The sequence below is a fragment of the Neolamprologus multifasciatus genome, chromosome 11, assembly GCF_963576455.1.
Source record: "Neolamprologus multifasciatus chromosome 11, fNeoMul1.2, whole genome shotgun sequence".
Taxonomy (NCBI): domain Eukaryota; kingdom Metazoa; phylum Chordata; class Actinopteri; order Cichliformes; family Cichlidae; genus Neolamprologus; species Neolamprologus multifasciatus.
The window spans coordinates 17,099,274-17,112,751 of record NC_140449.1 but is presented as its reverse complement, the minus strand read 5'-3'; the positions used below and the strand labels follow the sequence as shown (position 1 = coordinate 17,112,751).

At 40.2% G+C, this 13,478-nt stretch overlaps 1 protein-coding gene and 1 long non-coding RNA gene across 4 annotated transcripts; both read right to left on the bottom strand.

Annotated features, from left to right (window-relative positions):
- Nucleotides 1-3,083: 3,083 nt before the first annotated feature.
- On the bottom strand, nt 3,084-6,140 carry LOC146508089 (chemerin-like receptor 1). Its single transcript, XM_085176138.1, has 2 exons — nt 5,970-6,140; nt 3,084-5,869 (listed from the first exon to the last, which is right to left on the bottom strand). Exons 1-2 carry the CDS (start codon nt 5,977-5,979, stop codon nt 4,797-4,799), a joined length of 1,083 nt encoding a protein of 360 aa, XP_085032264.1. The 5' UTR covers nt 5,980-6,140; the 3' UTR covers nt 3,084-4,796.
- Nucleotides 6,141-8,997: 2,857 nt separating this feature from the next.
- On the bottom strand, nt 8,998-13,202 carry LOC146508088 (uncharacterized). 3 transcript variants are annotated; one of them, XR_014876915.1, is made up of 7 exons: nt 12,948-13,202; nt 12,377-12,420; nt 12,207-12,236; nt 11,906-12,016; nt 9,925-9,954; nt 9,500-9,568; nt 8,998-9,292 (listed from the first exon to the last, which is right to left on the bottom strand). It is a non-coding gene; the product is annotated as an uncharacterized LOC146508088 (long non-coding RNA). The 3 variants fall into 3 exon arrangements; XR_014876916.1 differs by lacking the exon at nt 12,207-12,236 and having other exon boundaries at nt 12,948-13,199; XR_014876914.1 differs by having other exon boundaries at nt 11,906-12,420; nt 12,948-13,059.
- Between the last annotated feature and the right edge of the window lie 276 nt (nt 13,203-13,478).

Genomic DNA, 13,478 nt, shown 5'->3' with positions numbered 1-13,478 from the left:
AATACCTCCCCCATCACCCCCTTTGGTCTTTTTGAGTTTCTGTGCATGCTGTTTGGGTTGAAAAGTGCCTCCCAGACCTTTCAGCGACTTATGGACTGTTTTGCGTGGGCTACTTTTCGTCTACCTGGACGACATATTGGTGGCCAACAGCTCGGTGGGCAAGCATGAATCTCATCTGCGCCAGGTTTTCCAGCGTTTCGCAGAGCACGGCCTGATCATCAACCCATCAAAGTGCCAGTTTGGTCCTGGATTTCCTGGGGCACCGTATTGCCGCTGACGGTGTGGTCCTGTTGCCGGACAGGGTCCAGGCCGACGCAGCTTTTCCGCATCTTGCCTCGGTTAAAGCGTTGCAGGAGTTCCTGGGAATGGTGAATTTTTATAATCTTTTCCTTCCCTGGTCTGCTCACCTGTTACAACCGCTCTATGGTGCTTTAAAAGGTACCCCATTGACTGGTCCCCTGACTGCCTCCGTGTGTTTTCCGTGGTAAAGTCGGCATTGGCCGACACTGCTCTGCTGGCCCATCCATTCCTGTCAGCGGAGATCGCATTGACCACCGATGCTTCGGATGTAGCAGTGGGCGCCGTGTTGGAACAACGCGTCTCTGGCATCTGGCAGCCCCTTGCGTTTTTCAGTAGCAAGTACAGTGTTTTTGACAGAGAGTTGCTGGCTCTGCATCTCGCGACGCGACATTTTCGATTTTTCCTCGAGGGCCACAATTTTACCGCATACGTTGACCATAAGCCTCTGACTTTTGCCATGTCCAAGGTTTCTGATCCTTGGAGCGCGCGCCAGCAGCGCTAGTTTTTGGCAATATCAGAGTTTACCATGGACACTCAGCACGTGGCTGATAAATTTAACCAGGTCGCTGATTGCCTGTCCCGCGCGCTGATCTCGCCAGTGTATGTCGGTGTCGATTACGCCGCCATGGCTGCAGAGCAGAGCACCGACCGGGACGTCCTCGCCCTTCGGTCCTCGCAGACTGTTCCCGTGCTGGAAGACATGCCAGTGTGGGATGGAGGTCCGTGTTTGCTGTGCGATGTGTCTACAGGTCGCCTGCGCCCCGTTGTTCCACTTTCGTGGCGCTGTCATGTTTTCAACTCCATCCATGCTCTCTCTCACCCGGGCGTCCGGGCTTCGGTCAAGCTGGTCAGCGACAAGTTTGTTTGGCCGGGCCTGCGGAAAGCAGTAAAGAGTTGAGCTGCTGCATGCATTCCGTGCCAATGCTCGAAGGTCCACAGGCACACTCAGGCGCCCCTGAAACCTTTCCGCATTCCTGGTAGGCGTTTCGAACATGTGCACGCTGATTTGGTCGGACTGCTCCCATAGTCGCAGGGTTTCACACACCTTTTGACTGTGGTGGATCGCACCACCAGGTGGCCGGAGGCAGTTCCCCTGGCTTCCACGACAGCTGAGGTGGTGGCCAGGGCGTTCGTGTCCACGTGGGTTTCCTGTTTTGGTCCCCCCGCTGACATTACCTCGGACAGAGGCCCTCAGTTCATGTTGGAACTTTGGTCCGCCATGGCTGACGGCCCGGGGGTCAAGGTCCATGGCATGGTATACCACCCGCAGGCTAACGGGATGTGCGAGTGGTTTCACCGGTCGCTCAAGGTCGCACTCCATGCTTCCTTAACGAGTGGTAACTGGGTCGACCGTCTGCCTTGGGTTTTGTTGGGGTTGTGCAGCGCGGTTAAGGAGGACCTCGGGTTTCTCCCGCTGAACTGGTCCTTGGACAACCCCTCTGCGTCCCCGGGGAATTTTTGCCTGAGAGCCCCCACCCGTGTTTTGATGTCTCGGTGCTGGCTCTCCGCCCCCCTGGAGCCCCCTTTCTGTCCCTGGTCTCGTGCACCAATGCCTACCACATGTTTTTGTTGGAATCTTCTCCTTTCGTTTTTGTTTGGCATGACGCCCATCAACCCCCCTTGCGTCCGCTTTATGACGGCCCGTTTCGGGTTATTGCACCAGGTCCCAACTATTTTGTTTTGGATTTTGGGGGCTGGCAGGAGGTAGTTTCAGTGTTCAGCCTGCATACGTTCTGCAGGATGCTCCTGTGGTGCCGGCCTGGGCCCCCCGCCGCGGCCGCCCACCTGCTGCCGGAACATTGGACTCTGACCCTCCTTCTTAGATCGCTCCGTGCCCGCTGGCACTTGTGTGGCCGGTGGAGGGTTTGGCCTGTCTTTCCTGGCCTGGTGAACCCACAGCCAGTTCTTGGACTTCCTGTTTCAGCCATTCTGGACAATTAAGCCCCGGGTCCTGGACTAGTGGACTGTTGTTTGGGTGTTGGGGTGTGGGGGTGGTGGTGGTGGTGGTGGTGGGGGGGGGGGGGGGGGGCGCCGGCATGTGTGACGACCCACTAGAGGGTTCCACTCACACCCAAGCTGGGAGGAAGGGTTCTGCTGTGTTTGGGCACAATATGCTCAGTTCATGTTTGGAGGTGAATAAAGTTGGAGTGTAAAACTAGAGCTCCTGTGTCGTGTGTCACATGCCTCCATAGTACCAATAGAAAGCCCAGAATGTCCCCTTGATCATAGCAGGACTTGTAAAGATTAGATAATTGGTGCTTGGTGTAGTGGTCTCAGACTCAGACAGAGGACAAAGTCTAATTGTTGGTTTTAGATGGAGATAAGGTACTAAATCTCACATTTTACTGGACTTTTTTGTTAAGATCAAACTTCTATTCTTTTCTTTTATTCCGCTACAAACTCTGTAAAGTAGGCTATGTTTAAAAAGAACAAAGAAAACAAAAACAAATATTTAAAAATTACAGCACTATTTCCTTAAAAGTAAATGCTGCCCAGAGAGTGAACTGCGTTGGTGGAAGGGTGTGTTCTTGAAGTGCTTCTTGTATTTTTCTTCCAAGGAATCTGACTTTCTTGTAATGTTTTGCAGTTGATCAAGGGATCTTGAGCAATAGTTCTTCAGCCTTCCTGAAGGTTTTTCTTTTGACATCAGCTGCTTTTTCATACACTTTCATTTCAGTCCTTGTAGCTGATCATTTTCAGAGGATTTTTCAAAGCCATTTAACACTGACATATGAATCACAAAAATATAAAAATTCATGTAGCTCAAGGAATGAATGAGTGTTGTGTCAACACATAACAGACAACTTAGCAACGGACTCATTTTAAATTACTCATTTTAAATTGTTCCTTTCAGTTTGCAATTTGTTATTAGCAGACTGTCACAAAAACATAATTTGTTTTTATTTCTTTTGTTGGCTCTGTGAAAAAAATGTCAATGATGTTTGTCAGTTTGACATTCATAAAATTGTATTTTTGTGTGCTTAAAAAATGAGGAACCGGGCAAATGTAGAAAAGAAGAAGAAGTAGCAGGCCTACAGACTATTTGCAGTCAAATAGTATAGTACTCTTTTTCAGTACTACAAAAAGTATCTGAAAGTCATGTCCTTAAGAGTTAGGAGAAAAAACAAGCATAAAATTGACACAAAACATTAGACATGCATCTGGCCCTTCAGCTGATCCATCTATTGCTCATGATGAAGGCTCATCAGAAACAGTCTCTGTGGAAAGGTGGCTGTCAAGAAGCCACTTTTAAGGTAGGGAAACAGGGAAAAATAGCTGAGGAATGCTGAATTACACAAGGACTGGACTGAAAGATCCATCAAAAGCCACACCTCATTAAAACCACTGAAGAACTGTGCATTGCATTGTCACAGGAATGTGTGTATGATTGATGTGAGTGATTTATAACATGTATAAAATGTTTTTACACTCCTTCTTCTTACTTCCTTTTATACTGCTAGAATTGCAGCTAGTAGAAGAAAGGACACAAATGATGAAGACCAGTTCAGAAATGTATGTTATGTGCAGTGTAGTGTAGGCAAAGTGATAAATATATCAGTATAATATATATCAATATATTGTATAATTTTACAGTTCTGCAGAATCTACTGGATATAAATCATAGAAAGTTTTGATGATGCTGACTTGGCAAATAACCTTGCTTACCTCTGGAGATCCTTAGTGAAAACCAAACATTACTGATATTTACTATGGCCTTTACAGTTCAATATCTATCCTCATGAAAGGCAAACTTTTAGCAACTTTTTTAGTAAAAACATTTAGAGTGAATAGTGTAATTACTACTGCTCTGATATTGAGTCCCAGAGTGAGAAAGGCCTGAACAGTATATGCGTGCAGCAAGATACCTAGAACTAGCTGAGTGAATCTGTGGTTCATTTTCTGCACTTCATAGTTATTTACATAGTGTGTTCCAAGTCAAATATAGAACACCGTGACATCCTGTTAGATCAGCGGTGAAGCAGTGTGTATGTCAGGTTTGTCATGAAGGCAGACAAAAGCATTTAATCGGCATGTTTTTATTCACAGGTTAAAAATACATAGAGACCAATAAATGTTGAGTCTCTGACAGTGTAATAGATGCAGATACTAATAAACATGGTTTAACAAGCTCGAAGATGAAAAAGTTATGTACACAAATAGAAATCTTACCAAATGTAATCTTGAAAACCCTTAAAAAACACATTTCATGTAACATTGGTTGTTTTAATCAGTAAATCAATAATCACAACTTTAAGCTGAAGCAAAGCCACAAAGGGTTTCTGTTACTTTGACTAATCAGAAAAGTCGTAACATTTCTTTCTTACACTTTGGAGCACAGCGAGATACTCCCTGCAACAGTAAGAACAATTTATAACAAAGTAACAATTTAACACACACTTTTTAATATCTATGCATGAGTGCACTGTGTCAGTCAATTTGACACGAACAATTAAAAAAGTTTTTTTCTTCAGTTTACATTGCCTGATGTTGAAATCTTATTCAGTGCTCGGTGTCTCCTCAGTGACGATCACTTTGCTTTCTGTGAAGGATTTCAAATCGGCCGTGTCAGTCCTGTTTGAAGTTGCAGCAGCTTCTGACTTTTGGGCAGTATTTGAAAAGGTTGACATGGAGCGAGTGGACAAGAACGACATGTGGTCCTCTGCCAGGACGCTCTCAAGTACAAAACATATGGACTGCCGAAGCTTTTTTATGAATTCGTCACACATGAAAACATAGAGGATGGGGTTCAAGCAGCTGTTCAGAAAAGCCAGACTCACAGTCAGAGGACCCATGATCTTAACAATGGCCAAGGTTTTAGGGTTAGTCATATGCTTTAATTCTATAAAATTGCAAATATGGAAGGGCAACCAACAGATGAAGAATGCAAAAATGATGGAGAAAATGATTCGGCGAGATCTCCGTCTCCTTGTTCTTGACATGCGCATTGCACGTATGCCTATGGCCACATAAGACACAAATATGACCAGGAATGGGATCACAAAGCCCATAAGAAAGCGAAAAATGTGGAGACTCCATTTCTGTTCATGTGTCATATAACCACAGTAATGTGCCCCATTGTATTCCACAACAGTGCGAAAAGTGGCATAAGGAGTGCTGCAGACCGCAGCAATCACCCAGATACCAACACATATGAGCCGAGCTTTGCAGACTGTGCGCTTGTTGTGTGCCCACACCACCACCCAGATGGACAAACAACGATCAGCACTCATAGCTGTCAGAGTAAAGATGCTGGCAAACATGTTGACTACAATCACAAAAGTGTTGAGCTTGCACATGAATTGTCCAAAAGGCCATTGGTGACTCTGAGAGAGAGAAATGATCGAGAAAATCAGGAAGGCTGTGAAGAGGAAGTCAGCTATGGCCAGGTTGAGAAACCAAACTGTCTCGACTGTTTTCTTCATTTTGAAGCCCGTCACATAGATAACCAGAGCATTGCCCAGAGTTCCAACTATAAATATCACACAGTAGATGACAATAGAGGCTGTTTGTATGTGTCTCAAAGCTGATTCCAGTCCATGTGATGGATTTGCAGCCGAACTGATGTTACCTAAAACAAAAATCACTTTATTCAGTTTATCAAAAGCTCATATTATCTTTTAGCTGGCATAGTTTAAAAGAAATGCTAATGTATGTCGAAAGTTTCTCACCAGACCCCATGTTCCTTTTAGCTGAGAGAGTCTGTCTTTAATCTACACTCATCTCTGTCTTTTGCTGCTTTTATTTGCTGCCATTACTCCTCCCTCTCAGTTTATGCAAAAGAGAACAGAAACACGTCAGAATATGCTCATGCAGCAGGAAAGGCTGAGTGATACATTTGCTGGATATTATTTAATATTTCCATGATTAAACTGAAAGGTTGAACAAGTCTTAGAAGAGCAGTATTTATTTCACTAAGAGTGTTATCATATTTCACTGAGAAATTATTTGTAGTTACATATATTTTATTAATGTTTTCCTTTTGCTGGAAACACCTTTTAGAGGTGTGAAATTAGAGGTGTGAAATTAGAGGTGTGAACGTGGGAAGTCTCTGACTGATCAACTTAAACAGTCATGTGTACTAACAAGTCAAGACAGTGCAGTCAACTACTGCTTTTCCCACTCTAACCCCCAGTTTGGTGCACCTGACTCAGTAACAACAGAGTCTGGTGTGCCTAGCAAGACACACTAAGGTACTAGCTAAGATAACTATTGTTAAATGTCAAAGTCTGGCACTGGGCTCCAAGAATCTGCCTGCCTTGGATGGTGGCCTATAGGCACTAAGCAAGTATAGGACAAAAGCACCAACAGGTCAATAATTAAATAAATAAATACACAACATAGATCATCTTGTTAAATATGGACAGGTGACTCCTTAAAAGTGTTCACCTAAGCAAATACACATTTACCAAGAACTTTACACAGCATTATGACATCATTATTCTCTATGCATCTCAAGCTTCACCCAAGATAAATGCAAACAGCTTCATAGAAAGGTGGAAGTGAAACAGACAAGATGCATCAATGCTATTTCTCTAAAAGTATTCACTCACCCATCCAAATCATTGAATTTAGGTGTTTCGATCTCTTTCATGGCAACAGTGTATATAATCAAGCAGGTAGCCATGCAGACTGCTTCAGCAAACATTTGTGAAAGAAAGCGTAGCTTTCAGGAGCTCAGGGAATTCCAGCGTGGTACCAGACTAGAATGCTACAAACTACTAACAAGTTCAGTCATGAAATTTCCTCATTACTAAACATTCCAGAGTCAGCTGTTTGTGGTATTATAATAAAGTTTAAGCGACAAAGGAAAATCACAGTGGGGTCAGTGTATGCTGAGGCAATTGGTGTGTAGAAGTCACTTTCTGCAGAATCAGTTGCTGCAGACCTTGAAACTTCACATGGGCTCCAGATGAGCTCAAAAACAGCACATAGAGAGCTTCATGGAATTTCCATGGCTGAGCAGCTGCTTCCAGGCCTTAGATCACCAAGCACAATGGAAAGCATTAGATGCAGTGCAGTAAAGTAGGCTTGCACTAGATTCTAAAGCAGTGAAGACTTGTGATAAGGTTTCTTAAAAGGAATCAGATACAGGCCAGGTTTTCCTTAGGCAAAAGATAGTGCGTTTATTTACAGTGAACACAACACCAAGTGAATATCCACAATGTGCAGGGGAAAGGGGTCCATGGGGAAACAGGGGTTGGGAAGAGGTGCTCCACACTTTCTGTACAAAACTCCAACTCCTTCTCCACTGCACTCCTCTCGTAGTCCGTAATCAGGTTCCAGAAAAGATCTAAACACACAAAAGGTCCAGTTAGCAGGATAGTTACAACACGCACAGATACACTGGTTCAGATTTGCTGATTCGCAGGTTTGACTGACGCCGATAGCTCAACGATTCAGCGAAGACTAGCGCAGATCCGCCATCTTAAATAGCAATCAGCTGGGATCAGCGACCGGTGTGGTGATGAGAGCAGGTGTGTGGGCCAGCAGCGGGAGCCCGTAATGAGCATCGCTGCGGTGAAAGACAGAGAGCGAGAGGAGGAGAGGAAGGAGGGAGAGAGTAAAAAACAGAAACAACTATGTTGCCTAATGGAGAGTCGACCAGCGAGGCACAGGGACCATGATAAGAGCAGTGTTGGGACTAACGCGTTATTAAGTAACGCGTTACAATAACTACGTTATTATTGTAGTAACGAGCACGGTAACTAGTTATTATGCCAAAATCAGGAACGCGTTAGTCGTTACTGGGATTTAGATAGGGTCGTTACTCGTTACTTCGTGTGGCGGCATCGCGGAGCTTCCACAGATTCTGTACCATTAGCAAGTGGTGGAGGCAGCAGGTGGATGAGGGAAAGGGGACGCAGAAGGAAAAGAGACCCGAGGCAGCCGCCGGTGTTGTGCCAAAAAGTGATTGTCTGCCAAAAACTGATTTCCGGTATTTGCCAAAAACTGATTGCTTGTATTTAAACTGCTATAAGTAACTTGTTGGGCTATAATATGTGAAACATATGTCAAATGCATCCCTAGGGATGCATTTGACAAAAATATATGTGCTAAAATACATTTTAAAATATATTTATATATTTTGAAATGTATTTTAGCACATATATTTTTTGGCCATTTTTTGTATATTTTGAAATATATTTAAAAATATATTTGGCCAAAATATATTTATATATTTTGAAATGTATTTTAGCACATATATTTTTTGGCCATTTTTTGTATATTTTGAAATATATTTAAAAATATATTTGGCCAAAATATATTTATATATTTTGAAATGTATTTTAGCACATATATTTTTTGGCCATTTTTTGTATATTTTGAAATATATTTAAAAATATATTTTAAAATATATTTGGCCAAAATATATTTATATATTTTGAAATGTATTTTAGCACATATATTTTTTGGCCATTTTTTGTATATTTTGAAATATATTTAAAAATATATTCATAATATATTTTGAAATGTGTTTTAACGCTTATATTTTTTTGGCCATTTTTCTATATTTTGAAATATATTTAAAAATATATTTAAAAATACAATTTAAACTTATTTAAAATCATCCAAAAATATATAAATTTAACCATTAACCCGGAATATTAATTTTACAATTTTATTCTCATTACATACTTAAACATTCTAAAAGAAACACACACACACACATATATATATATTGGAACCCCGACTTACGAAATTAATTTGTTCCTGAGGGTCTTTCGTAAGTCGAAGCACCCATCGTGCCTGTTGAGTGAGGTGATGCTGAACGATAGGCTATAGGCTAATTGCTAAGTAGAACAACAATATGTCGTTCAAGTGAAGCGAAGAGCAATTACAAAAGCCAAGGGGTTGTCACATGATTCGGAAGGCATTGTGGGCATTGTAGGCTTAGGTAATCAGAGCCAGCGGATTTCGTAACACGGGCATTTTTTTTCCTTATCAAGGGCAGTTCTTCACTCTGCGCCGATGTCCGTTTTGCTCTGTCCTCCTATAAAAAGCATGAACATTTGAGTATCTGACTAGTTTTAGATTTCCAAAAATCTGATATTTGTACAACTAAACATTTGAACTACAATGATATGCTATTGAGAGATACTTTTATGGGTACATATTGGTAAAGAAACTGGTGACAGAGAAGTAGGCTTTTTAGAATACTATTAGCTAACCATTTTAACTGACTTTCAAAGCTGTTTACCTTTTAAATTGCTGTGGATCAAAACCTCCAGTGGGAAGGCGGCCATTAGAAGAACACGCACCACTGAACCTAAAAACAACAAAAACAAACAAACAAACAAAAAACAGAACAATATATAAGAGTCCGGTAGGGTAATAAATCTCTTCTGAAGCAATATAGTTCATTTTGGGTGAAAAACAAAACATTCCTCTAAAATATATATACTGACATCAGCAATCAACATCATGATTGTAATTATTTCCCTCCTGGTCCATCTACTGCTCTGTGCATGTGTCAAGCACTACGACTGTATCTATGCATATAAATTCACCATATATATCCTGCAAAAATGTCTTGTTATGGTCAAAAAAGCCCAACAAAAAAGGCATTCAAAATAAATAAATAATAATAAAAATAACATGATGTAATTAAAATGCACAACTTACATTAAGGACATCTGTATTTGTATCCACAAGCTAAAAGTAAAACAGTAAATGTGTTAGTAATAGTCCAGGTATTTGTGAAAAACAAAAAAACAAAAACGAGGCAGTAACTGTGACTCTTCTAGTCAGATGCTAAATGCAGAGATTTAAATTTACAGTACAGTACTGCATGTACAGGTAGCTGTGTTGTGAACTGTAACTGAATATCAGAGAATCTCAGAGAAATTAAATGTATTTATTTTTTGAGTTTATCAATCATGAAACCATCTGTTTTGTAGGCCTGTTACGATACCAACCTTTTGTTGGTCTGTATATTGCCCCATAAAGAATTGCGACAAGTTATGTCATCGTCATTTTAAGACCATTTTATGCCAGTGAATGTATAATCATAATTAGGGGTGGGTTTTTATAATCGATGTATCGATTAAAATCGATTCTGGCTTGGATTACGTAAAATCGATTCATTAAAATCCTGAATCGATTTTTTAATATAAATTTATTTTGCCCGAAATGCCAGAATCTCAGGTGAAATCTCACAAAACTTCAACAATCACCAAACAGCTAAAACAGTAAATGAGAGCAGGAACACGGATTCTGCACAAAGACTTAAACACACAGCGCAGCCCGCGGATCAGAATCAGATGTCGAATTTCTCACAGTCGGGGCTGAAAGCCGACAGCCCGCTGATTCTGATCTGTCGGCGGGTCCGCGCTTTGTGTTCACGCCCTTTATGCGCTGATTGTAAAGCTGTTAGTTTGATGTCTCTCCAAACAATATTGACCGAACCAGCAGCAAAAGATCCAAACTACACTTCACATAAACATCGTCATGTATTCACTCTTACTTTTACTGTTTTGCTTCTACCATGATGCACAGCTCTCTCTCTCCCCCCTCTCTCTCTCTCTCTGTATGTTTTTCTGCATTATTCGCTTGCTTGTTACGCACAAGTCTACCTTTGTTTACAGCGCTATCGGCCGACTTTTTTTTTTTTCTTTCCGTTTTATATACTTCCGAAAAGAAAACCTAATTTCTGCCGTTCAATACTGAACAAATTTAAACTTTTTAAAATTATGCAAAATGCTTAGCCGTGTCTCTAATAAAACCGCTGTAACTTCAGAGGTAATGTTCATATGATTAATGGTTTTCTTTCGTTTTTGATGTACTGCAGAATATTTTTATAAAATCCCAGGCCAGGAAAATCTCCTTCATGTTTTTCTGTGTTTTATCTTCAGCTACTTTAACACAAAGGCATCTGCTGTGACGCTCACACCTTTGATAAAGTCTTGCGTGTGTCAGCTTCCTTTTTATAGATACAAAAATATGTAAATGTACTAATCTGAATTATAATATTTCTGACTGTCAAAATTTCCCAGATTCAAATCGAAGTGAATCGAATTAAATCGAATCGTGGATCGAATCGATTCTGGACCTTGTGAATCGGAATTGAATCGATTCTAGAAATCAGTGACGATACCCAGCCCTAATCATAATATAACACCATAATAATGCAAGATCTACACACTTTCAATTGACAAACCAACATCTAATTCTTAAAGTATTTAGATCATGGAAATTAGGTATCAAAATATTAGATACCTTAAAAACTTGTATAAACAGCAAATTTTTTAACAAATAGAAAATACTGTTATTATTTTGTTATTATTATATTTTATTTTTGTAATTTTTTATGTAAATATAATGGCAGATATATTGCATCATCAACAATTATTGAGGTCATGTACATATATTGTGCGTTTGGTTGATATATCGACTATTGTGACAGGCCTACTGTTTTGGTATCATAACAAGCTTGCCAAACATGTATGACCACTAAGCAATGTCTAAACAGTAGTACTGGTCTGAATGACAACAAACATAGCTAGTGTTTGGGAAAATCTGTTAGAAAACAGTTATTATTTCAATAATTATGCTTAGCATTTGTGACACAGACACTGCATAAAAAACTACAACAACAAATACTTACTTTAGGAGGATGGGAGAGGGCAGCATGAGGTTGAGACTGTTCCCTGCTCAGATGCAGTGTAGGACAATCAGGGCTGTCACAACAATGGGGTGGGGCCAAGTGGCTGCAACCCTAGTTACAATGTACAAGTATATATAATTACATATAATATATGTGAATAAAGCAAGAATCTGTTTAGGTTAGTTACTGTGATGACTGATGCTTGCTAGGTTTATATGATTGTAAACTGCACAAAAACAACAACAGCAACAACATTAATGATAACAACAAACAAAATTACTTAGATTTATGTAAATCTCACATTAGGAAGATCTGCATTCGATTTCATGGGCTGAAATAAATAGGCAGAAACATTACTGCTAAACAACCATAAAAACTCTAAAAAGCCTAAAAAGACTAAAAAAAGCAAGGAAATGTGGAACATTGTAATTAGTGAATATTAATAAAGCTTAACTGTGCTTTGTTTCTCACCTTGGTAAGTAAGTGCTCTGTAGCCAGAAGGAGAGGTGGGATTTCTGTAAAAGTCAAATTAAATGTGAATATTCTATATAACAAGTGTAAAAAGTTTTATTTGTAATTTTTTTCCCTTTCTGAGAAGGCAGAATAATAAGAAAAGGCAAAAGTACGTCACAATATAATTAATTAAGTTACATATTTTGATTACCAAATTATGGAAGCGTGGAGCTGCCACCCAGGCAAAAGCAAAATAGAGCTATATCACGTTATAACGTGAAAAGTTTATTGTTCTAACATTATGCTTTTCATGTTTGTATAATATAATATCACGTTATTATAATATACATAATTATCACGTTCGCACAATATTTTACGAACGTGAAAATTATGTATATTGTAATAACGTGATATTACATTGTTCAAACGTGAAAAGTATATTGTACAAACATGATAGTATATTGTTAGCACGATATACTTTTCACGTTATAACGTGATATACTTATATTTCTCTTTTGTCTGGGTGGCAGCTCTACGCTTCCGCGCCAAATAGCGAGAATAAAGTAATATTATATTTGAGAAAAGGCACCTGCTAGCTTGATGATGGAGGCTTCGTAGACACCCGCCTTTTGGCTCCTTGTCGCCACTCCACGAAATAAACGTCCATTTCCTCCATGCCGGCTAATTATTCATCCTCATTAAAATCTCGTATATGTTCAGTTGGCAGAATTGAGAATTTTATATCTTCCAACCACTTAATTAACGCGAACATAATCGGCTTGTTTCTTCCCGTCTCCTGTATCCGGCCGTTCCTCTCACTGTCGGAATTCGCGCCTCAGAGACGTCGGTTATTTTTCAAAAGAAAGAAAAAAGAAGAAAGAAACAGCAACGACTACTAAACAGATTTTTTGCACGTTCATTGCACATTTGTGGGAATATTTAAATATGTACTTTTTATTAATTACTTTTCATTTTATCTTCACCATGGCAATGCGCATGCGCATACTCTCCTGCACGCAATGGGCTTTGGAGTTGACGTAACGCTGCAATGCATTGTGGGAGCGCAGGCCACGAATCAAAACAAACACACTCTCTGTGTTGGAAGGAGCAATTCTGAACA